The sequence below is a fragment of the Lagenorhynchus albirostris genome, chromosome 1 (genome assembly GCF_949774975.1).
Source record: "Lagenorhynchus albirostris chromosome 1, mLagAlb1.1, whole genome shotgun sequence".
Lineage (NCBI taxonomy): Eukaryota > Metazoa > Chordata > Mammalia > Artiodactyla > Delphinidae > Lagenorhynchus > Lagenorhynchus albirostris.
Window position 1 is genome coordinate 92,288,129 of NC_083095.1, and position 25,814 is coordinate 92,313,942.

General features: G+C 39.8%; 2 protein-coding genes across 8 annotated transcripts in view; one reads left to right on the forward strand and one right to left on the reverse strand.

Annotated features, from left to right (window-relative positions):
- Window positions 1-25,254, forward strand: part of GALK2 (galactokinase 2) — a 136,476-nt gene extending 111,222 nt beyond the window's left edge. For 6 of the 7 annotated variants that reach the window (XM_060149609.1, XM_060149591.1, XM_060149600.1 and 3 more), the window contains 2 exons: window positions 10,413-10,614; window positions 24,719-25,254. In XM_060149609.1, the coding sequence (XP_060005592.1) occupies window positions 10,413-10,614; window positions 24,719-24,926 (410 nt within the window). In that variant the 3' untranslated portion in view covers window positions 24,927-25,254. The remainder of the gene's footprint in view (window positions 1-10,412; window positions 10,615-24,718) is intronic. The other variant, XM_060149634.1, reaches the window with a different exon arrangement.
- Window positions 9,365-25,814, reverse strand: part of FAM227B (family with sequence similarity 227 member B) — a 253,390-nt gene continuing 236,940 nt past the window's right edge. Inside the window, exons 14-16 of the mRNA XM_060164305.1 lie at window positions 25,208-25,357; window positions 15,121-15,295; window positions 9,365-9,593 (exon numbers count right to left, since the gene is read on the reverse strand). Coding sequence (XP_060020288.1) covers window positions 25,241-25,357 — 117 coding nt within the window. The 3' untranslated portion in view covers window positions 9,365-9,593; window positions 15,121-15,295; window positions 25,208-25,240. The remainder of the gene's footprint in view (window positions 9,594-15,120; window positions 15,296-25,207; window positions 25,358-25,814) is intronic.

A 25,814-nucleotide genomic window follows, 5' to 3' on the forward strand; every position in this document is an offset into this window, starting at 1 on the left:
TAATTGGGAATGGTGGGGACTGCATGGAAATGAAGTGCATGCCCTGTCTAAATGGCTAGCTGCTCCTCAGCTCCAGCCAACAGCTGTTGTGCAAGAATGTAGGTTCAGTACTGCCAGGCCTTTCAGATTTTCAAGGGAAAGCAGAAATCCAGATTCTTATGAAAAATTTCCCAGTTAAAAAAACAGTATGTGGGTCAAGAAAGCATCACTGTGCCTATGTTTTCCTCTAAGAGTTTTATAGTGTCTGGCCTTACATTTAGGTCTTTAATCCATTTTGAGTTTATTCTTGTGTATGGTGTTAGGGAGTGTTCTAATTTCATTCTTTTACATGAAGCTGTCCAGTTTTCCCAGCACCACTTATTGAAGAGGCAGAATACTCTATGACATAAATCACAGCAAGATCCTTTTTGACTCACCTCCTAGAGAAATGGAAATAAAAACAAAAATAAACAAATAGGACCTAGTGAAACTTAAAAGCTTTTGCACAGCAAAGGAAACTACAAATACGAAAAGACAACCCTCAGAATGGGAGAAAATATTTGCAAACAAATCAATGGACAAAGGATTAATCTCCAATATATATAAACAGCTCATGCAGCTCAATAGTAAAAGAACAAACAACCCAATCCAAAAATGGGCAGATGACCTAAATAGACATTTGTCCCAAGAAGACATACAGATGGCCAAGAAGCACATGAAAAGCTGCTCAACATCATTAATTATTAGAGAAATATAAATCAAAACTACAATGAGGTATCACCTCACACCTGTTAGAATGGGCATCATCAGAAAATCTACAAACAATAAATACTAGAGAGGGTGTGGACAAAAGGGAACCCTCTTGCACTGTTGGTGGGAATGTAAATTGATACAGCCAGTATGGAGAACAGTATGGAGGTTCCTTAAAAAACTAAAAATAGAACTACCATACGACCCAGTAATCCATTACGGGGCATATACCCTGAGAAAACCATAATTCAAAAAGACACATGTACCCCAATGTTCATTGCAGCTCTATTTACAATAGCCAGGACATGGAAGCAACCTAAGTGTCCACTGACAGATGAATGGATAAAGAAGATGTGGCACATATATACAATGGAATATTACTCAGCCATAAAAAGAAACGAAATTGAGTTATTTGTAATGAGGTGGATGGACCTACAGTCTGTCATACAGAGTGAAGTAAGTCAGAAAGAGAAAAACAAATACTGTATGCTAACACATATATATGGAATCTAAAAAAAATAAAATGGTTCTGAAGAATCTAGGGGCAGGACAGGAATAAAGATGCAGATGCAGAGAACAGACTTCAGGACACGGGGAGGGGGAAGGGTAAGCTGTGACAAAGCGAGAGAGGCATGGACATATATACACTACCAAACGTAAGATAGCTAGCTAGTGGGAAGCAGCTGCATAGCACAGGGAGATCAACTTGGTGCTTTGTGACCACCTAGAGGGGTGGCATAGGGAGGGTGGGCGGGAGACGCAAGAGGGAGGAGATATGGGGATATATGTATATGTATAGCTGATTCACTGTGTTATAAAGCAGAAACTAACACACCATTGTAAAGCAGTTATACTCCAATAAAGATGTTAAAAAAAAAAAAGAAAGCATCACTGTGGTTGGGTATGGACCACGGGTTGTGAGTTTCCAACCTTTGTGTGACATGTGTAGCAGAGGATGTTAAAGCCTCAGATGTGAGGACGGCCTCCTCAAGAGGCTGCCCCCCGTTCTGGTCAGTTTGCCCCCTTCAGCCCATCAACAGGCTCTGCCTGGTCTCAGCTTGGGCCTTTGGCCATCCTGTCCTCACAGCAAGGAAGCTCTGTAGCTCAGGCACTTCTCCTGTGACACTTCCCACTACAGCTCTTCCCTCACCAAACCCTGTCTTCTTGGTGCGCCTCTAGCATTTACAGCCCCTGGATATCTGCTGTGGTTGGTCACTCTCCAGTGGTCTCATAGGCTGTCTTATTTGTTTAACTGAGCTGTAAGTTCCTCATAGCAAGGGCTTCTATTTCATAGGTCTTTCCTGTCATTTGGAGCATAGAGTGGGGCACAAGGCCAGGCCTCACTAAGAGCTATTTGGTTGACTGTCGTTGGATGGTCATCTTACTCAGTGCTCTGACATCACTCTTAGTAGAAGATGAGGTAATAAAGGGGAGGCTACCAGCTCTTGAGTGCAGAATGTAAAATTAAATCAGTGAAAAAATTAAATCAGTGGGGCTCTTTCAGAGATTGAACGAGCATATCCTCCATCTACTGCTGACCTGGTGCTCTCAGAGCTTTTATGAGGAAAATGGTGCCCAGTGTGTTTCTTCTGTCACAGGCTTTTTCTCATCCTTTCCCACCAAAGATATAACAAGATAACCAATTATTTGTGCCCTGGTTTAGATTCCTTGATTAGAGATGGCCTCTGATCATAAGCTACATAGCCATCTTTTTATGGTAGAAGTAAGTAGGCACAATTTTGCTACAACAATTGTCTAAAAGAAAAAAAAAGAACTTCTATTTTAACTGGTTATGATGATCTATTTTCTATTCCTTCCCTTTTATTTGAAACACATTTTGGTTGTTTTAGAACTCTCTTTTCTCCCACATCTGTGAAACAAAATACAGGATAAACGATTCTCAGTCATCTGTGACATTGGGCATTAGGTATACTTTGGACACTGGAGTTTACCAGTTATCTCCAAACCTTCTTTTAGGGAATTTCCCCCACTTTTTGGTGAAGGTGCTAGTAAGCAGTAACTGCCAAATTAGTAGGTCTTCCTCATATTCCCTATTGTTGATTTTTCCGTGTTTTGGTGCAGTTTTGTACAAAGACTAGGAACTGAACCATTCTTTCAATAAACATTTATTGAGACCCTCCTGTGGTGCCAGACCCTATTTTAGCTGCTAAAGATACAAAAGTGAAGAGATTAGACAAGGCCCTTGCTCTCCTGAAGCTGAACTTCTAGTGGTGAGAGATAACCACAGACCATTGAACAAATGAACACACAAGAAAATTGGATGGCGTTTGGGAGAATAAATAAAATAGTTTGGGGAGAATAAAACAGGATGGAAAGAACGTGTATGTGAGGGAGTTGCTCTAGACTGGAGTTGAGGGCAAGTCTTCTTGAAGCTGTGACAGCTGAGACTTGAATGACAAGGAGGGGCCAGCTAGGTCAAGATCAGGGGGAAGAGCATTCCAGGCTAACAAAACAGCTGTGGCAGTGGGCCTCAGGCAGGAGCCTGTGTGGTGTACTGGAGGTTCAGCAAGGAAGTCAGAGGGAAAGGAAAGTTTAGAGCTAGCAAATAAATAATTATTCAAGTGAATTTATTGTACAGCTGTTGCAGTTTAAGTGTTTATGGCTGTGATCATTGAGATCTCAGAATCTCTGTCATGACTTTAGGATTAGATTCAGAAATTACCTAAGATTCATGGAGGAGGAAGTCATTGTTTCAAAATCCATGTGATATATCCTGCTTTGAAGCCTCAGATTTCCCATGGATGGGATAGGACACTAGCAGTATTTTAGGAAAATGGCACCTGGTGTTATATTCTTTTTATTTTTTTAAACTTATTTATTTTTGGTTGCGTTGGGTTTTCATTGCTGTGCTCGGGCTTCCTCTTGTTGCGGTGAACGGGTTTCTCATTGCAGTTGCTTCTCTTTGTTGTGGAGCATGGGCTCTAGGCGTGCGGGCTTCAGTAGTTGTGGCACACAGACTTAGTAGTTGTGGCTCATGGGTTCAGTAGTTGTGGCTCGTGGGCTCTAGAGTGCAGGCTCAGTAGTTGTGGCGCACGGGCTTAGTTGCTCCACGGCATGTGGGATCTTCCTGTACCAGGGCTCGAACCCGTGTCCCCTGCATTGGCAGGCGCATTCTCAACCACTGCGCCACCAGGGAAGTCCTGGTGTTATATTCTTAAACTGAATTTGCTTTGGAAGTAGTCATGCAGCAATGAGCATTCATGCAGCAAGAAACAATTCCTTTATCCTTTAATATAATAATTGCTGTCAAGGATTATAAGAGTTTATAGAGAGATGGAGTATCCATTTTAAAGTTAACTGGATAGGGAAGAAAGCTTTGTCCATAGACAAAGTTTCAGATTTTCTTGGACTTTTTGGTATCTGCACAACAAAGACCTGTTGAGTTGCCAGCATATAACAAGCCAGAACCCTGGATCCAGAGAGCATTTGTGATGACCAGACAACACAGAACTGGTTTCCCTCCTAAAGGGTGGTCTCCAGATTTGTTGTGGCCTTTGTCAAGATTTTTATATCACAATTGAAAACAGATGCCCTTTCTGCCATTTCCTTTGTCGTCTGAGTTAACTACCGTTCAGTGGGTGTGAGCAATGGCAATCTCTCACACATCTTCAGAACGCCCAGGAAGGGTCCTCATTAGACGTTTCTCTCCTGAAGTCTTGTTGTGAAACACTCTGCAATAGAGAGTAGACACAAGGAGGTGCCAGGTTTGTGAGGTTCTGGTAATCTGCTCAGTGTGTTCTGAATGTTTCTTGTCACAAATCAAAACACCAGTCCTAAGGTTTAATATGAAAAAACACATCTCTCTGAACAGTTTCTATTTGAGAATATTTAATCCTAAAGGAAAATATTTAATCTTAAAGGACTATGTAATCCTGAGGAAAACCAAAGCATACTGTTGCTTATGGACTATATTGAATTTTATTACAGGATGTGGCCCTAAAATATACTTGTATTTTATATATATGACATTGACAATCCAGAGTATCAAAAATCACTGTAAATTCTTGATGCAAAGAGACTTATTAGACATAAGACTGAATATAATGTGTGGACTTTGCTTGGATTCTGCTGTAAATTGACTGAAATTTAAACTGGGAAAGTTTAAATATGGACTGAATATGAGATGATATTAAGGAATCATTGGTAATTTTGTTAGATGTGGTAATGATATGGAGGTTATGTAAGAAAATATCCTTATTTTATAGAGTTGCACACTGAAATATGTAGGGAGCAAATGTCACATCTATAATTTATTTTAAAACACCAGCAAAATATCAATTGAAGCAAATATGGCAAAAAGTGATTAACTGTTCAGTCTAGGTGATGGGCTTGTGGAATTTGCTATTGTACCTTCTCTACTGTCCTGTATATTTGAGAAATTTTATAATTCAGAGTTTAAAAAAAGTCTTTGCAAACTGGGACATAGCACAGTGGTTTGTCAGCTAAATAGCACTATTTTGTGATCTTAGTGGATGTCACTTTATCGTGCCCTTTTGTGCTGCAGCCATAAATACCAGTGGACCTGGAAACTAGATGATTTTTTCATAAATGGGACATTACAGTAGAAACGAACCAATACTCTCTTTTTATACCCCCCTCCGCCCCCATGCTCTGATTTTGTAACTTGGCCCATGATTAGGGGAGGTGATGTAGTTCAAAAGTAAAACTGAAACATATGGAATCCTAAAACTAGAATTTTAAACATTTTGTTTCAACCTCAATTTTTAGAAAGAACAATTTTAAACTACAGTTACCAAAGTCATTTTACTTCCTTTCAAAATGTGTATTCTATAACCTGGATTATATTAACATGTATAAAATTATAAAATTATTGGCACTGTCTCATGGTTTCACGGAGCATAAAGTTTAAATGGAACCTTCAGAAAGAGGTAAAATTTTGACAGGGAGAGAAAGGGCAAGAAACTATTTCTGTGTGGATTAATGAGTATACCCAGGAGCAGGGAGTGTTTGGGTAACTACACATAGGCCCTTTTGGCTGAAGGGAAGAGATCCTATTGGGACCGAGCTTGTTGCGTGCAGGAATTTGGATTGTAGTAAACACTGGGGAAGCAGGAAGTGTTCTGGGTAGTAACATGAGTCAAGCTGTGTGTTAGGAGCTCAATCCGATGGCACCAACCTCAAGGTAGGTTGCAGGAATGAGAGATTAAGACAGGAATATAAGTCTGGAGATCACTGCAGGATAGTTCAAGTAGGAAAGGGAATAATAGTGTAAATTTGGGTAATGACAGTGGGACTAGAAGGGAGGGATGATTACAAGACACATTGTGAAAGAAGAAACGATTAGAATTGATGACTAAATTTAGGTCCTGTTTGAACTAGAATAGGATGATTCACATGAACTCGTATCATTTCATTGATGCAAGTTGTTAACCATGAGTTTAATATATTTATATGACTCAGTTGAGAAACCTTGAAAGAAAAATTTAATTCTTTATTAACTTGTAGGAAAGTTAGCCCCACCCTTATAATTACTAAACTTTTGCACAAATGCTAAGAATGGCTAGTCCCCTCCTCTAACCTTGGCTGCCTTTTTATCCATCTCCAAGAGTTAGGAGGGCGGTGCCGTGGAGGGGAAAAAATGTAACCTGAAACTTTAATATAATTTATTGGTTCATAAGTGGAACGTAAAAGCACTTCTGAAAAAGTAGTAATATTCTAGGGGAGAGGAACCTGTAGGCAGACGCTGGAGGAGAGAGTCATGTAGAAAAGTCTACCTTGAAAGTTTTAGTGTCCTTCAGTGGGGGAAGAGAGCCAGCTCCAGGCAGCTCTGCAAGGAGGAAGCTGGGGAAAAAATCCTAGTACCACCTTAAGAGTGGTCCTATGACCACTCTTGTCGAATGGATCGGGAAAAATCCTTCTGGTTCATTCGACAAGAGTGGTGCCAATATATGGGATTGCTGAGAGCAGGTTTGTAATGACTGTCGCCCCTCAGAATGACATTTGTCCTCATGGTAGCACGTAGCCTATAAATGCAGTGGCTATAACTGTAAGTAGCAAAATAATCCCGATGTTTCATGTTTCTAGAAAGGCACAGGATCCATAATATAGGCCACACCCTACGTGAATGTAAAGGCAGATGAAGAATATGGAAGCTCTGTTTGCATGTATACATTGAGTGATTCATCCATAATTAACGTCTCGACAGATGTGTGCTGCCACGAGAAAGCAGTTGCTGTGTCTGGTGTGTAGTGTATTGCTAGGAATAAGCCTGTTAGGATTTGCAGGATCAAGCAAATGCCTGGTAGAGAGCCAAAATTTCATCATGATGAAATGTTTGATGGGGTTGAGAGGTTAATAAATGCATTGCTGATGATTTCTATTAGCGGGTGTGTTTTTCGGATGTTGGTCATTGGTGTTCTTATAGTTGAATGACAACGATGATTGTTCATGTCATTAGTCATGGTTGGAGTCCATGTGTGAATGATGATAACATATATTGTATTTATTTTAAGTGTTATTTTTGTGATCAGTTTTGTGGGGATTTCTTCAAAACCTTCACCTATTTATGGGGGTTTTGGGTTGATTGTGAGTGGTGGTGTTGGGTGTAGGATTGTGTAGAATTTTGGTGGTTCATTTTTAGGTTTGATAGTGTCTTTGATTTATTTAGGGGGGATATTAGTTGTGTTTGGTTATACAATGGCTATGGCCACTGAGCAGTATCCTGAGGTTTGGGTTTCTAATAAGATTGTTTTGGGGGCATTTCTTTCAGGGTTGATAATAGAGTTTTTGATGGTATTATATATTTTAAAGGATGAGGAGGTGGAAGTTGTGTTTAAGTTCAATGGGTTGGGAGACGAGTGACTCTGGTGACTCTGGCTTTTTTAGTGAGGAGACTATGGGGATTGCGGCGTTATGTAGCTATGGTACCTGGTTGGTGATTGTTACTGGCTGGTCGCTGTTTATTGGTGTTGTGGTTATTATGAAGATCACTCGTGGTAATTAAATAAAAGCATGCTAAGGGTGAGAGTAATAAGGAATGATAGGAAGTATAGTTTGATAAGGCCTTTTTGGCTTGAGATTAGCGTGGAGAACTTTAGTTGAATGAGGGGTGTGGTTTTTGGTAAATGTTTTCTAGTCAGATTAAGTCCAAGAGGGAAGATGCTGATTTTTGGCTTATTGATAGGTTTAGGTAAGGAAGCAGACGATGCATGATGGTGGGGAAATATCCTAAGAGACTAGAGAATTTAAGGGTATTTGAGGGGTAAATAAATTTTAAGTTTTGTGTGTTAAGGTTAATTTCAAGTGCCAATACAAAGCCCAGGATGGTTACTGCAAGGGCAGTTAGTTTTAGGTGTAGGGGTACAGTTATTAGGGGGACTGTTGTTGGGGGGATGTTGTTGGAGATAATGAATCCGGCAGACACTTCCAATTAGCAGGTGTTTGATGGAGTTAATTAGGAAGGGGTTGTTTTCACTGATGGAGGTTAAGGGAGAGAAGCGAGTTTGTCCTAGTAGTGTGGAGAAGATAATGTGGGTACTATAGACAGGGAGGGAGGTGGCAATTAGAGTTATTAATAGGGCTCAGGCATTGGTATAAGATGTGTTAGTGGCTTCAATGATCAGGTCTTTACAATAGAAGCCGGTGAGGAAAGGCATTCCTGTCAGTGCCAGACATCCGATAATAAGGGCTGTTGTGGTGAAGGGTAAGGGCTTGAATAGGCCCCCTATTTTTCGAATTATCTTGTTCGTCATTCAGGCTGTGAATAATGGACCCAGAGCATGTGAATAGTATGGCCTTAAGAAAAGCATGTGTGCAGATATGTGTAAGAATGCTAGACAGGGTTGGTTGATGCGATTGTTACCATCATTAGGTCCTAATTGGCTTGAAGTGGAGAAAGCGACAATTTTTTTAATGTCATTTTGGGTGACAGCACATATTGCTGTGAATAGGGTGGCAAGGGCTCCTAATCATAGCGCTATTGCTTGAATATGTTTGTTGTTTTCTGTTAAAGGGTAAAGTTGAATAAGTAGGAAGACTCCTGCACAACTACTGTGCCTGAGTGGAGTAAGGCTGATACGGGGGTGGGGCCCTCTATTGCTGAGGGGAGTCAGGGGTGAAGTCCAAATTAGGCTGATTTTCTGGCTGTGGCTAGTACGAGTCCTATAAGGGGGGGGTTTGAGGGATTTAAGTCAAGTATAAAAATTTGTTGTAGGTCTCATGTGTTTGAGTTAAACAGGAATCATGCTATTGATATAATGAGCTGTGTTTGCATCTGCTCGCGCATATCACCACCCAGTGAGCAGGAAGGATGTAATTCCCTCCCATCTCTTGCTGATCTTCTCCCTTTCTCCAATCTAGAGGCAAGGGAACCCACTGGTGTAATCCATCCAGGTCAGCCTTCTGGGGCAGACAGCGGGTAGAGGAGAGCAGAGAGTACAACTGGGGATGCAAACAGAAGGCAATGGTCACAGTGATCCTTTTTCCAAAATACAACAATATGAGGGGAATTCTTGGAGGAAGTTCTTCATAGAATCATAAAATGTTAGCGCAGGAAGGATCCTGAGAAATAATTTTCAGCCTCATTTTGGAGCTCTATAGAAGTAGCAACTTGGGTACAGCGAGTTGTCACACAGATGAGAACAAATGACAGACCTTTAGATTCTCAGCCCAGGCTCTTTCCAGCAAGCCAGGTTGCTTAGCTTCCATTTATTTTCCAAATTTTTCCCAGACCCACTGCACCAGCTCAGCCACTGTTCAGCACAGTTGAAAATGAATGGTAAGGAGATCTCAGTTGTTATTCAAGGGAATACATAAGCACTATAGACACAGCCGTTGCAGTAGGACATGTTTCTGTAACTGAAGTTAGAGTCATTGTAGATAATCTGTAAAGTACAGAAATATGTCAAGGAGAAAATAAAATCACCCACAATGTACCACAGAGAGATGATGACTGTTAACATTTTGGTGCCTTCTTATAATTTTTAAAAATTAAAATGTATACACATACACATAGTTTTATATCTTGTTTTTTCACTTAATAATGAACAATTTTCCATGTATTAAATTATCTTAGAATCTGTGTTTTAGTAGCAATATTTATAATAGAGGTAGCATAATTTAAAAAATATTTTCTGTCATTAGACATTTGAATTGATTATTTTCTGCTATGATAATGCTATGCTATATACACATATATAAATAATTGTGCTTTTTTATACACACACATATATAAGTAACTGTGCTTAGCTATAGGAAACATTTTTATAAATAAAATTGCTAGCATAAGCATTTTTAGTCGTTCTTTCTGGTGGATCACAGTGGAAAGAACATGGCTCTGGGGTCAGACGTCCTGACGTGTTCTGCTTCTGCCACTTTCAGATGTGTGAACTTAAAGTAAAATGGACTTGAAAAGAGACCAGTTTAGACTATAAAGAATTCTTTCAGTGAAAGAAAGACCTATTTAAAGTCTAAGGTACTGATAATAAAGACAGAAATGGACGTTCTCAATAACTGTATTTTTCTTTCCACTGAATTGTTCAGTAACTATTTCTTTTTAAAAAAATTTTCCTTCCTTCCTTCCTTCCTCCCTTCCTCCCTCACTCCCTCCCTCCCTCCCTCCCTCCCTCCCTCCCTTACTTTCTTTCTTTCTTTTTGGCCAGTAACTATCGCTAACCTTGTTCATCATCCCCTTCCTTCCTAAGTGCTCACCTTCAAACTCTACCAGCGGGCAAAGCACGTGTATAGCGAGGCCGCGAGAGTGCTCCAGTTTAAGAAGATATGTGAAGAAGCACCTGACAACACGGTCCAGCTGCTGGGGGAGTTAATGAACCAGAGCCACGTGAGCTGCCGGGACATGTACGAGTGTAGCTGCCCTGAGCTGGACCAGCTGGTGGACATCTGTCGGTGAGGCTGAAAGAGCAGTGTGGCAGGGGCTGCAGGATGCTGCCCAAGGAAATTGTTTAAATTAATGGGAAAAAAGCAGCATTTTTGTAATCTTCTAAGTGAAGGAAGATCCTTTCTCACTTCCTATAAGAGGGGTGGTCTGTGACATAGAGCAAGACTTGTTCCCTCCTAAAAATCTGTAGGATGAAAGATTGGAGACTTGACTCCATGGCTTTACGAAGCTCCAGGTTTGGAGTCAGTTCTTCACAACATCATAAAAAAGACTTTTCTGTCTTTGGATGATTAAGTGTTTCAGGGAGATTTGCTCAGACACAGACCCTGTCGTTACTTTCTTCTCATGGTATTTTCAGCAGTGTTTCCCACTACACTGCAGCTCTACCAGCATCTCCTGTTTGGTGTCCTAAGTTTAATACTTTTATTCAAAAGAGGGGAGAAAAAGGAAAGAGGACCTCAAGCCTGATAGAAATGTATTTTCAGGGGAGAGGTTGCTGAAGGAATTGCTCAGAGAGTCAGCATTTCCTGTCTTCCAGGTTTAGGTTAGGCAATTTGGGAAAAGGACTGAAGAAAGTCCAGTTTATGAATGGTCGGTTGAGACAGAAATGTAAAGAGGGAAACTCTTTCACAAAGCCTGAGAACAACTTCCTTATAATTGCTAGAGAATGGATAAAAGAGTAAAATGGTTCCTTTACCCAGAAGGTGCTCACTGACCTTGGAGAACAGAAAGGGAAATTGGGAGAACTCTCAAATGGTTAGATGTTATTTCCACTGTGAGAAAATCATACAAAACTGCCTGCAATTAGCAATGAAAATATAATTAACCACTTGGCACCTGTGGCTTGCCTCACTCATTGCCACATTCCCAGCCCGAAAAGTTTAAACCAAGTAGCTCCAGTGATCACAAATGGCATATGTAACCCAGCTTGTGGAGAGACTTGAACATAGCATTGATGAGAATCACTCTGCTGACGTCAGTGTTTGCTCACTGATTGCCAGAAAGCCTTCCAGAGCTTGTTTCATTTTAAGTGCTCTTTTCTGAAAATAGCAAGGGCCCAGTGAATGGAAGGGACAGATATTGTTCAGTTCTGGAAATAAGAGGAAGTGGAATGATTTGTGCAGAAACTAGGAAGAAGCATCGTTGCTAAGAAGATAGTGGGGTAGTTTGAATCCCACCTGAAAAGCAGCGGAGGGGCATTTGCCAGCCTCCTGGAATTCTCGAATGAACTTGCTTGTTCTGGGATGGTCAACCAGCTCTCGTCTTTATGAAGCTTACATTCTCATGGGTAAAGAGGGAAATGACAATTTAAAATAAATTGAGTGGTAGTGATAAGTGTTATGAAAAAAATAATAGAGGGACGGAGAGTACTAGGGGTGTGTACTAGTACTTTATATTGAGTGGCTGATAATACTGAGTGGCTGAAGAAGGCCTCTCCGAGGAGAGGATATTTGAGCAAAGACCTGAAGGAAGTGAAGTAACGAGAACAGCAAGTAGAGAGGTCTTGACGTAGGTACATGGCTGTCACATGTGAGGAACAGCAGGAGGACCAGTGTGCTTGGAGGGCAGTTCAGGAAGGAGAGAGTAGTAGTTGATGAAGTAAGAGAGGTAGTGGGGAGTCATACCCCTGGGCCTTGTCAGCCATTGGAAGCACTCTGACTTTGAGTAGAAGATGGCAGTGGAAGTGTGAAATGATTCTAGGCCAGATATGCCTTGAAGGAAGAGTAAAGACAATTTACTCTGTATGGGTGAAAGGGAGGAACCAAGATGACTCCTGGGTTTTTGGCCTGAGAAAATTTCCTTGTTTCCGAAGGCCGGGCTTCACATTTCTGGGTCAGAATTATCTTCTAGTACCATAAGATATGAAAGCAGGAAGAGGCCTTAGAGATCAAGAGACCACTAAGAGGTTAAGAGATTTGAACAAGGTAACATAATGCGTCAGTGGGAAAGCCTAGCTCCCGATCTAGTGTTTTTTGCCTCACCTGTTTCTCTCTCCTTGGGTCATACTGAGATGTGATTGTATTTTAATGTGGGTCATTTTTTTTTTACCTATTTTCCTTTTCCAGCTTTAAAACTTTAATGCTGGAGACTTTGGTTGTCACAGCGTGTAATATTTGAACATGGAGCAAAGCCACGTTGAGCAGGGAAGGTGGTGTGTGGAGAAGGATGAAAACTGGGCTGGAAGTTAGGAAAGTTGAGTTCTAGCTCTGCCTCTTTTCATTCTGAGCTCTGTGACTTTGGACTGTTGCCTTGCTTTGTGATCTCCAGTGTGTTTTTCTGTTCTAGAAGTCTATAGGTCTATATATATTTTTAAAATGTGGTTCTAGTGAAAGATTTAGTGGCTGTGTCTTAAAAGGGTTTGGAAGAGCACACCTTTTGTTTTTTTTCATTTATTTGTTTATTTGCCTTTTCTTAATGGAAGCTAAAGTGTCTCTGTTTAGCCCATTTTCATTTGCTGTATTGCTTTTCTGAGGAAAATTCAGTTGTGTCTAGCATAAGGAGCTCATTCCCTTTTTTATGTTTTTTTGTCTGGAATTGCTAAGTATCAAAATTAATTTCTACTTATTCCATAACCATATAAGGAACAAGTTTCCCATGTTGAAAGATTATCTTTTGGCATGTTGGAAATATTGGCCAGAATACTTGTCTGGTCCTTAAGTTTCTTTATATAATTCTTTCTTTGCTGTCACTGTGACCAGTAGGTAATATTCTCCAAATACTCCAGTTGGTTGCTAGTTACTAAAAGGTTCTGAGTGGTAGAGCAACCTCAGAGGAGGACAGCCCAGGAGAATTAAGTAGATACAGTCATTGATGCCATTCCTTCCTCAGTCAGCAAATACTTTTCAGTAGGCTATTTGTGTCCCATGGGAAATTGGAGTCTAAACTCCATTTTCAAAAGGTCTGGCACTTACTTTTGTGTGGATGTATGGGGAGAAAAAGGAGGAATGCAGAAGAATGCAAGATAGTGGTAAAACAGAATAGTTAAAAACCGGGGAGAGAAAGACAGTAGGAGAGTAGTAAATGGTAAATGTGGGGAGAGGTTTAAATGAAAAATGGCAACACTTTTAAGCCCTAGTTCCTTCTGAAGCTTTATGACTATCTCAGTGGGCCAGGCACGTGGTGGAGGGGAAGGACCCTGGCAAGGCCTGGTGTGGGCCACTGTGCCATAAACTCAACCTCTGGTAGAGTGTTGTTTTGCATAAGAATCACCACCACCTCCACACTTCCCTGTCCCCTTAAAGAAAAGTTAACACCAGTGGGCAAGTTGTGACTAAGACTGGGCAGCCTGAGAAGTTTGGTTGCCTTGGGTAGACCACAAGAGGGAGGAGGGAAGCTGAAGAGGCTTGCTTCAAGGAGGAGCACCACCAAAGACCCTCTTTATTTATTTATTTTTTTTTCCCTCTTTATTTTTTTATAAATTTATTTATTTAGGCTGCATTGGGTCTTCGTTGCTGAATGTGGGCTTTCTCTAGTTGCAGCGAGCAGGGGCTACTCTTTGTTGCGGAGCACGGGCTCTAGGCATGTGGGCTTCAGTAGTTGTGTCACACGGGCTCAGTAGTTGTGGCTCGTGGGCTCAGTAGTTGTGGCTCATGGGCTCTAGAGCACAGGCTCAGTAGTTGTGGTGCACGGGCTTAGTTGCTCTGCGGCATGTGGGATCTTCCCAGACGAGGGCTTGAACCCGTGTCCCCTGCATTGGCAGGTGGATTGTTAACCACTGCGCCATCAGGGAGGTCCCCAAAGACCCTCTTTAGATCACGCTACCTGGCCCACTTGTGGCACTTCAAATTCCTTTAGTTTTTCTGAAGGCCTGCTTGGAAACTATTTGCTTGAGAAAACAACTAATTGATTGAGTGAATGAAGGATTCGATGCCTACAATACTCAGGGCTCTATCTACAAATCTTAATGTGATCTGAGCTAGACCATATTCAAAAGGCATCTCTAGGTAGCTTGTCTATAGGACAACGTATAGGAAGCTACTTTATGACCCAAGTAGAGAGAAGGGGGGAAAAAGCGTAGAAGAGATCACCAAGGCTTGCATTTTTTCAGCTGAGCCTTTCGTTGCTCTTCAAGAGAAAATCAGTTTAGAATCCAAAGAAAGGGCCAGGGAGGGAGAAGGAAACTATACTTACACAGTTAGACTGCTTTTTTTATTTTTTAATTAATGTTAGAAAATCTCAATTATGTGAAATAAAGTTTAATAATGAAGGAAATAGATGAAGCTTGCCCAGTTATAAAATACTTCTTTTAAATGAACTAAATGTAAATTTTAAGAAATGGCTAAATTTTAAAGTAGGATTTACTGAGGAACACAAAACAATTTTGAAACCAAGTCAATTATATGTGAAACAGCTCATTCTTTATCGGTTTCCCTGGGTATACTTAAGAAAAAATAGTTAATGGCCTTTATCTTCGTTTTGACACTTGATGGAATTAGAGAGGACTCATTGCTGCGTTATTGCCCAAGCTATTAAGAAAGATAAATGACAAATTTTAATAGACCAACAAAGGTTACCAAAGTTAATTTGCTGTCTTCCTCAGAAGTCTTCCCACAGTTTTATTCCATGGCTGGCCATGCTGCTTGGCCTCTTGCAGTCATTCTCCTGAGCAGGTTGCAATGGGGAAGAATGAAGTGCAAATCCACATGTGTGTGCTCTTCTCCTCATGCTCTTATGGGCTAATCTGACACTCTGTCAAGAAAAAGGGAGAGAGCCATTTCAGCTGCCTTAGGGGCCCGCTGGTCTTTGGGCTTCTGTCTTCTATTTATTGTCCCGCTGCCCCTCCCCCCCCAGTATGTATGCCATTTGCTGGAACCAAACCAACTGGTCTTCAGTGACATTTGTGGCTTAAATTTCTAAAATAGACATGCAGTTATATTTTCTTATACTTTCTCATTCGAACAGTATTTGAAGCCTGTGGTTTCTTGAATCTAAAGTAATCTGAAAGTGTTTCTAATCTGGCTGTAAAAATCATAGAAATTGTTCTGGAAGCTGTGTTTTCCTGAGATTCTAATTGGAAAATTCTAGGCTTAGAGCAGAAGCTAGAAGTCTTTCCAGAAAAAGAGTACATTACTGACTGCATATATATATATATGCTTTCAAAAGTGTTTTATATTACTCAATATATTTTTCTTTAAAATTTAGCCATTTCTTACAATTTACATTTTGTGCATTTAAGAGTTATTTTATAACTGGGCAAGCATCATCATTTTCCTTTATTATTTTACTTTGTTTCACATAATTGAAGTTTTTAGCATTAATTTAATTAAAAATAAACAGTAAGTATACATTTTCATATTTTAAAACAAATATAATGATCCAGCAGCCACTTATTAGAATGTACAAAATGCCTGGAATTATGCTGGCCTGAAATTAGAGAGAGAGATAATAACCTGTCCCTAAATTCAAGTTTTTCTGAAATAATTTGATATCCATTTTTATAATATATCAATATTTATCTTGAAATAAATAAAATTGAATTAAAATACAAGGCACAATTCCTTGCTTTCCCTCTTCGCAATTTGTGGCAGAGTTGGCTCTTACTGGATCTCTCCCCTCTCCCCGCTCAACACCACCTTTGATCTGTGCCTTACCTTAGTAAGTGCTTTATGGTCAACTCAGTTCATATAAAAGCAGGAAGTTTTACTCAGGCTATATTTAGGTGCCTGGAAAGTTGGTTATAGGAATACACTTTTCAGTGATAAAAAGGATCAAAGGGAACATTCCTTATCATCTCCATCTCTTGTCTGCTCTAGCCTTTGTTTTGTAGATCATGCTTTATAAGGCTGAGGCTGCTTTTGATGTTTTGACCAACCCTTCCAGGTTATTCCCAATCAAGTGACCACAATCATCAAAGTGATATTTGGGATTTTAGGGGTTTGGTTTTCATAACTTTTGTGTTGCCTCTCTGATGTGCAATAGCTCAGGAGCTGTATTTTTAATGCCCTTACTGTTCTCCTAGGAAAAAAATGCAAATGTGAAAAGTTCACTAAACACTCTTAGCTCACCTATTTTTCTTTCTTAATTTATAGCTTATTGGTTTCCTAACTTCTGGCTCTCTCTCGCAATTTCTGTGGCACGTACCAAAGGGCATATTAAGCACCAGTGGGGCACACTGCAGCCAGGATCTTTCTGCCTTTGTGAATGTGTATAGCTGGGCAGGCTGCTGACCAGCTGTTGGGGGAGCCCCTGATTTGTGATCACAAGTGCCACTTACTCAGGGGCAGAGGACTATTTATAATAGCACTTATTGTTCTCTATTGGGGAAATTTGAGCCCTGATGATTTCAGACCATGTGGTTGATGCAATCCAGTTCATTTTCATTTGTAGCAGGCAGGGTGGTGACATAACAGCTCTGGAGACTTAAAAGTGAATAATATATTTACCTAGAAGGATTTCTAGTGTCTGCCCTTGGGAAACTGGCAGGATAGTCAGGAAACTAGGCCTCCTGACACAATTCCTATGGGTTTTGCAGCCAGTTAGAAACACTTTGAGTTTGCTTTAGGTTCAATTTTGAAACCACAGTTTTCAAAAACAGTACAAACGAGAAAGTGTAAGAAAATATGCCTAGAAGTTCATTGAAGACCGTAAGAGACCTGGTTGACTTGAGTCCAGAAAAATGGCATAGTTTGGGTCTTAGAAAATCAAGTAAGAGGGCATACTGTTCTTCTCTAAACCATGCCATGTTAGCTTTGATGCCCAGATTTTAGTGTCTTTCAGAGATACTTCAGTGACACCTCCGTTTTTCTCAGCATTTTCCACAAGAAGAGATAGTTTGACATGGCTGCATGACAGTTCTTTGTTTTTTTTGTTTTTTTAAATTGTACCAAATTACAAACTAGCCCCTTGCCAGCCTAGGAACTCATGATAATCCTAGAATCCCAGGGTCAGAGAAACTTTTCAGCCTGGACCATAGGAGTTTGGGCTCAGTTCAGCTACTGGGCCATAAGCTGAATGTTTGAAGGGCGGGAAGAGATGAGTAATCTTTATTTGTTTGCAAGCATTTTTGTTTTCTTCCTTAAACATCTACTTTCATATGAAAAACATATTTTATTGAATAAAACAGATGATGAAAAAAATCAATAGAGAAAATCATTGGGGGGAAAATGAATTACTGATGTGCAGTAATTCTGATGTCGCAGAGTAGCAGTAATATTCTATTGATATTTTCCAGGAAATAAAGTACCTCATTTAGATGGAAAAAAAGGACAAAATTGTGCTAAATTAATTATGGAGTTTTAAATCTGCTATTAATTTGGAGTAAATTTTATTAGGAAGAATTGGAAGTACATGTTACCTTTTTTTTTTGAATTTTATTTATTTTTTTATACTGCAGGTTCTTATTAGTCATCAATTTTATACACATCAGTGTATACATGTCAATCCCAATCTCCCAATTCAGCACACCACCCCTACCACCCCCCCGCCACTTTCCATCTTGGTGTCCATACATTTGTTCTCTGCATCTGTGTCTCAACTTCTGCCCTGCAAACCAGTTCATCTGTACCATTTTTCTAGGTTCCACATATATGTGTTAATATACGATATTTGTTTTTCTCTTTCTGACTTACTTCACTCTGTATGACAGTCTCTAGATCCATCCATGTCTCTACAAATGACCCAATTTCGTTTCTTTATGGCTGAGTAATAGTCCATTGTATATATGTACCACATCTTCTTTATCCATTCATCTATCCATAGGCATTTAGGTTGCTTCCATGTCCTGGCTATTGTAAATAGTGCTGCAGTGAACATTGGGGTACATGTGTGTTTTTGAATTATGGTTTTCTCAGGGTATATGCCCAGTAGTGGGATTGCTGGGTCATATGGTAATTCTATTTTTAGTTTTTTAAGGAACCTCCACACTCTTCTCCATAGTAGCTGTATCAATTTACATTCCCACCAGCAGTGCAACAGGGTTCCCTTTTCTCCACACCCTCTCCAGCATTTGTTGTTTGTAGATTTCCTGATGATGCCCATTCTAACTGGTGTGAGGCGATACCTCATTGTAGTTTTTTGATTTGCATTTCTCTAATAATTAGTGATGTTGAGCAGCTTTTCATGTGTTTCTTGGCCATCTGTATGTCTTTTTTGGAGAAATGTCTAGGTCTTCTGCCCATTTTTGGATTGGGTTGTTTGTTTTCTTAATATTGAGCTGCATGAGCTGTTTATATATTTTGGAGATTAACCCTTCTTCCGTTGATTCATTTGCAAATATTTTCTCCCATTCTGAGGGCTGTCTTTTTGTCTTGTTTATGGTTTCCTTTGCTGCGCAAAAGCTTTGAAGTTTCATTAGGTCCCATTTGTTTATTTTTGTTTTTATTTCCATTACTCTAGGAGGTGGATCAAAAAAGATCTTGCTCTGATTTATGTCAGAGTGTTCTTCCTATGTTTTCCTCTAGGAGTTTTATAGTGTCCAGTCTTACATTTAGTTCTCTAATCCATTTTGAGTTTATTTTTGTGTATGGTGTTAAGGGAGTATTCTAATTTCATCCTTTTACATGTAGCTGTCCAGTTCTCCCAGCACCACTTATTGAAGAGACTGTCTTTTCTCCGTTGTATATCCGTGCCTCCTTTGTCATAGATTAGTTGACCATAGGTGCGTGGGTTTATCTCTGGGCTTTCTATCTTGTTCCATTGATCTATATTTCTGTTTTTGGGCCAGTACCATACGGTCTTGATTACTGTAGCTTCATAGTATAGTCTGAAGACTGGGAGCCTGATTCCTTCAGCTCCGTATTTTTCCCTCAAGGCCACTTTGGCTGTTCGGGGTCTTTTGTGTCTCCATAGAAATTTTAAGATTTTTTGTTCTAGTTCTATAAAACATGCCATTTGTAATTTGATAGGGATTGCATTGAATCTGTAGATTGCTTTGGGTAGTATAGTCATTTTCACAATATTGATTCATCCAATCCAAGAACACTGTATATCGCTACATCTGTTTGTTTCATCTTTAATTTCTTTGATCCGTGTCTTAAGTTTTCTGCATACAGGCCTTTTGTTTCCCTAGGTAGGTTTCTTCCTAGGTATTTTATTCTTTTTTGTTGCAGTGGTAAATGGGAGTGTTTCCTTCATTTCTCTTTCAGATTTTTCATCATTAGTCTATAGGAATGCAAGAGATTTCATCATTAGTCTATAGGAATGCATTAATTTTGTATCCCGCAAATTTACCAAATTCATTGATTAGCTCTAGTAGTTTTCTGGTTACATCTTTAGGATTCTCTATGTATAATATCATGTCATCTGCAAACAGTGACAGTTTTACTTCTTCTTTTCCAATTTGTATTGCTTTTATTTCTTTTTCTTCTCTGATTGCCGTGGATAGGACTTCCAAAACTATGTTGAATAATAGTGGCGAGAGTGGACATCCTTGTCTTGTTCCTGATCTTAGAGGAAATGCTTTCAGTTTTCACCATTGAGAATGATGTTTGCTGTGGGTCTGTCGTATATGGCCTTTATTATGTTGAGGTAGGTTCCCTCTATGCCCACTTCTGGAGAGTTTTTATCATAAATGGGTGTTGGATTTTGTCAAAAGCTTTTTCTGCATCTATTGAGATGATCATATGGGTTTTATTCTTCAATTTGTTAATATGGTTTATCACATTGATTGATTTACGTATATTGAAGAATCCTTGCATCCCTGGGATAAATCCCACTTGATCATGGTGTATGATCCTTTTAATGTGTTGTTGGATTCTGTTTGCTAGTATTTTGTTGAGGATTTTTGCATCTATATTCATCAGTGATATTGGTCTGTAATTTTCTATTTTTGTAGTATCTTTGTCTGGTTTTGGTATCAGGGTGATGGTGGCCTCGTAGAATGAGTTTGGGAGTGTTCCTTCCTCTGCAATTTTTTGGAACAGTTTGAGAAGGATGGGTGTTAGCTCTTCTCTAAATGTCTGATAGAGTTTGCCTGTGAAGCCATCTGGTCCTGGACTTTTGTTTGTTGGAAGATTTTTAATCACAGTTTCAATTTCATTACTTGTGATTTGTCTGTTCATATTTTCTATTTCTTCCTGGTTCAGTCTTGGAAGTTTATACCTTTCTAAGAATTTGTCCATTTCTTCCAGGTTGTCCATTTTATTGGCCTAGAGTTGCTTGCAGTAGTCTCTTAGGATTCTTTGTATTTCTGCGGTGTCTGTTGTAACTTCTCCTTTATCATTTCTACTTTTATTGATTTGAGTCCTCTTCCTCTTTTTCTTGATGAGTCTGGCTATGGTTTATCAATTTTGTTTATCTTCTCAAAGAACCAGCCTTTAGTTTTATTGAACTTTGCTATTGTCTTCTTTGTTTCTATTTCATTTATTTCTGCTCTGATCTTTATGATTTCTTTCCTTCCAGTAACTTTGGGTTTTGTTTGTTCTTTTTTCTCTAGTTCTCTTAGGTGTAAGGTTAGATTGTTTGAGATGTTTCTTCTTTTTTTTTTTTTTTTTTTGTGGTACGTGGGCCTGTCACTCTTGTGGCCTCTCCTGTTGCGGAGCACAGGCTCCAGACGCACAGGCTCAGTGGCCATGGCTCACGGGCCCAGCTGCTCCGCAGTATGTGGGATCTTCCCGGACCTGGGCACGAACCCATGTCCCCTGCATTGGCAGGCGGACTCTCAAACACTGCGCCACCAGGGAAGCCCTGTTTGTTGTTTCTTGAAGTAGGACTGTATAGCTACAAACTTCCTTCTTAGAACTGCTTTTGCTGCATCCCATAGGTTTTGGATTGTCATGTTTTCATTGTCATTTGTCTCTAGGTATTTTTTGATTTCCTCTTTGATTTCTTCAGTGATCTCTTGGTTATTTAGTAACGTATTGTTTAGCCTCTATGTGTTTGTGTTTTTCACATTTTTTTCCCCAGTAATTGATTTCTAATCTCATAGTGTTGTGGTCAGAAAAGATACTTGATATGACTTCAGTTTTCTTAAATTTACTGAGGCTTGATTTGTGACCTAAGATGTGATCTATCCTGGAGAATGTTCTGTGCGCACTTGAGAAGAAAGTGTAATCTGCTGTTTCTGGATGGAATGTCCTATAAATATCAATTAAATCTATCTGGTCTATTGTGTCATCTAAAGCTTGTGTTTCCTTATTAATTTTCTGTTTGGATGATCAGTCCATTGGTGTAAGTGAGGTGTTAATACCCCCCACTATTACTGTGTTGCTGTCGATTTCCTCTTTTATAGCTGTTAGCAGTTGCCTTATATGTTGAGGTGCTCCTATGTTGGGTGCATGTATATTTATTATTGTTATATCTTCTTCTTGGATTGATCCCTTGATCATTATGTAGTGTCCTTTCTTGTCTCTTGTAACATTCTTTAAAGTCTATTTTATCTGATATGAGTGTTGCTACTTCAGCTTTCTTTTGATTTCCATTTGCATGGATTATCTTTTTCCATCCCCTTACTTTCAGTCTGTATGTGTCCCTAGGTCTGAAGTGGGTCTCTTGTAGACAGCATATATATGGATCATGTTTCTGTATCCATTCAGCAAGCCTGTGTCTTTTGGTTGGAGCATTTAATCCATTCACGTTTAAGGTAATTATTGATATGTCTGTTCCTAGTACCATTTTCTGAATTGTTTTGGGTTTGTTTTTGTAGGTCCCTTTCCTGTGTTTCCCACTTACAGAAGTTCCTTATCAATTGTTGTAGAGCTGGTATGGTGGTGCTGAATTTTCTTAGCTTTTGCTTGTTTGTAAAGCTTTTGATTTCTCCATCGAATATGAATGAGATCCTTGCTGGGTAGAGTTAACCTTATGGGTGTTCCCTTGTATGTTATTTGTTGCTTTTCCCTTGCTGCTTTCAGTAATTTTTCTTTGTCTTTAATTTTTGCTAATTTGATTACTATGTTTCTTGGCATGCTTCTCCTTGGCTTTATCCTGTAAGGGACTCTCTGCGCTACCTGGACTTGCGTGGCTATTTCCTTTCCCATGTTAGGGAAGTTTTCGACTATAATCTCTTCAAATATTTTCTCGGGTCCTTTTTCTCTCTCTTCTCCTTCTGGGACCCCTATAATGTGAATGTTTTTGTGTTTAATGTTGTCCCAGAGGTCTCTTAGGCTGTCTTCATTTCTTTTCATTCTTTTTCCTTTAGTCTGTTCCACAGCAGTGAATTTCACCATTCCGTCTTCCAGGTCACTTATCTATTCTTCTGCCTCAGTTATTCTGCTATTAATTCCTTCTAGTGTACTTTTCATTTTAGTTATTGTATTGTTCATCTCTGTTTGGTTGTTCTTTAATTCTTCTAGGTCTTTGTTAAACATTTCTTGCATCTTCTAGATCTTTGCCTCCATTCTTTTTCCGAGGTCCTGGATCATCTTCACTATCATTATTCTGAATTCTTTTTCTGGAAGGTTGCCTATCTCCACTTCATTTAGTTGTTTTTCTGGGGTTTTATCTTGTTCCTTCATCTGGTACATAGCCCTCTGCCTTTTCATCTTGTCTATCTTTATGTGAATGTGGTTTTTGTTCCACAGGCTGCAGGATTATAGTTCTTCTTGCTTCTGCTGTCTGCCCTCTGGTGGATGAGGCTATCTAAGAGGCTTGTGCAAGTTTCCTGATGGGAGGGACTGGTGGTGGGTAGAGCTGGCTGTTGCTCTGGGGAAGAGCTCAGTAAAACTTTAATCTGCTTGTCTGCTGATGGGTGGGGCTGGGTTTTCTCCCTGTTGGTTGTTTGGCCTGAGGCGACCCAACCCTGGAGCCTACCCGGGCTCTTTGGTGGGGCTAATGGTGGACCCTGGGAGGGCTCACACCAAGGAGTACTTCCCAGAACTTATGCTGCCAGTGTCCTTGTCCTCACGGTGAGACACAGCCACCCCCCACCTCTGCAGGAGACCCTCCAACACTAGCAGGTAGGTCTGATTCAGTCTCCTATGGGGTCACTGCTCCTTTCCCTGGGTCCTGATGGACACACTACTTTTTGTGTGCCCTCAAAGAATGGAGTCTCTGTTTCCCCCAGTCCTGTTGAAGTCCTGCAGTCAAATCCCACTAGCCTTCAAAGTCTGATTCTCTAGGAATTCCTCCTCCTGTTGCCAGACCCCCAGGTTGGGAAGCCTGACGTGGGTTTCAGAACCTTCACTCCAGTGGGTGGACTTCTGTGGTATAAGTGTTCTCTGGTTTGTGAGTCACCCACCCAGCAGTTATGGGATTTGATTTTACTGTGATTGCGCCCCTCGTACCGTCTCATTGTGGCCTCTCCTTTGTCTTTGGATGTGGGGTATCTTTTCTGGTGAGTTCCAGTGTCTTCCTGTTGATACATTAACTTTTATTGTCAGGATAAATTGCATGTTTTAAAGATGAGTGATCCTTGTACTTTGTGTAGGGCCTTTCACTTTTGTCCAAGGTTTGAAACTGTGCCTGGTTTATGGTGACTAAAATTACCTCTTGCTGTGTGGTGGCTTATATAGTAGTTTCCATCTCAATCACACGTTTTGTCTGATGATAAATTCCAAGTCCATTTGTCAGACCAGCCAGCTCCTGAAGGTGCAGGGAAAACGGGGATGGACCTGCAGAAGCCACTATCCTCTTTGTGGAAAGGTCTGCATAATTTCCCTTTAGAGATTGAACAGACGAACTAATTTAGAGTTTAGTAACACATTTATTCAGCACAAATCTAGGCTATCTGTTCCAGGGGACTGAATGCAGTTTAAATAGCCACCAGAGGAAGCTCTCACTTGTATATATAAGACTTGCACTTTAAATTTTGATTTGCCCTCATATGGAGCAACCTTCTGTTTCATCATGTTGATCATGTCCATTGCCTGTTTTCTTTTTACTCCCTCTTCCTGATCATCTATATAGGCTTGCTATACAACTCTTCAAGTGGTGGCTTTATGGAATCAATACTACAGTAGGTTATTGCCAGCCCTTACGAAACAGGAGTACTACTGACTTTTACTACTTAAGAGCCAAAACTGGGGGCTAGTTTTAGATACAATTAAATTTCAAATCACCTTCAAACAATAGTATAAATTTCTTAATGTCCTAAAATGTTTGACAGTACTGAAAAAAAACCCCACAAAACACACCACATAATCTCTTCTTAGTTCTTGGAGATGCTGTCTGTTCTATAGCACCAAGAAAATCACTCTCATTTTCATTTTCAGGTTCTAATTTTTTTTCTCATTGTTTTAGGAAATTTGGGGCTCAAGGATCACGACTTACGGGAGCAGGATGGGGAGGCTGCACAGTATCGATAGTACCTGCTGACAAGCTGTCCAGCTTCCTAGCAAATGTGCACGAAGCTTATTACCAGAGGAGCAATCGAAGCTTAGTGCCTGAGAAGCAGAGTTTGTTTGCTACCAAACCTGGAGGTGGAGCTTTGGTTTTCCTTGAGGCCTAAACTATTTAGAGCATTTAGGAACTGGCAGGACTTCTATGCCACAGCAAATTAATCCTCTTTCTGTTTTGTATTACGATGAATGGTTGCTATTATCAAGATGTATTTCGAAAGAAATGGTTGAAAGCTCCCTATGCTTCATAATGATTATTTTTCCATCTTAAAATATGTTTTCTACCAATAAGAGCCAAAATTATGCTTGGCCAGATCTCTTAAGATAATTTACTGGATGTATTGATTTCAAGATTTTTAAAAACAAATGGTAAAAGACCATCAATACTGACCTCATGGATTGTACTTGAATTAAACATACATTCTTAAATACAGTTTATTTCTGGTTTCTCTTGGCATTCTTCTTCCTCAAGGTTGAAGTCTTCTGTTGTTGATGATGATAGTGATGCCAGAAGTTTTCTCTCAGTTCGGGCTTCAGAACGCTATTAAAATAATACGTTGTTAAGGATTCACAGATTTTCCTGGATACTGTATACTTGAAAGTGAGATTCTCCCAGTTGTCAAGATGAGGAGGATCACTTAAATTTTTTTTTTTCCAAAAGATGGATTTAGGAAGAAAATCCCTAAGGTTCATTTAATTTTTTTTAACCATGTGATATCATATAAACAATCACTTTCAATTCTTTTGGCCCTGAGCTTTCTCTGTCATAATAGAGAAGCTTAGATAAAAGACACTTCAAGTTTTTAATCTCTGTTCACATTGACATAGAGAATTATCTGGATGTTAATTCAGATAATTCAATTTGTTCATGGAATTTACTTTCTTCCCACTCTAAACTACCTTTTCTCAAATGCCTCTCTAATCCAGGAGGCATGTTTACTATTCTAGGAAAACCCATCTGTGACTTGCATCTTCGTTGTGTGTCTAGCAAACTTGTT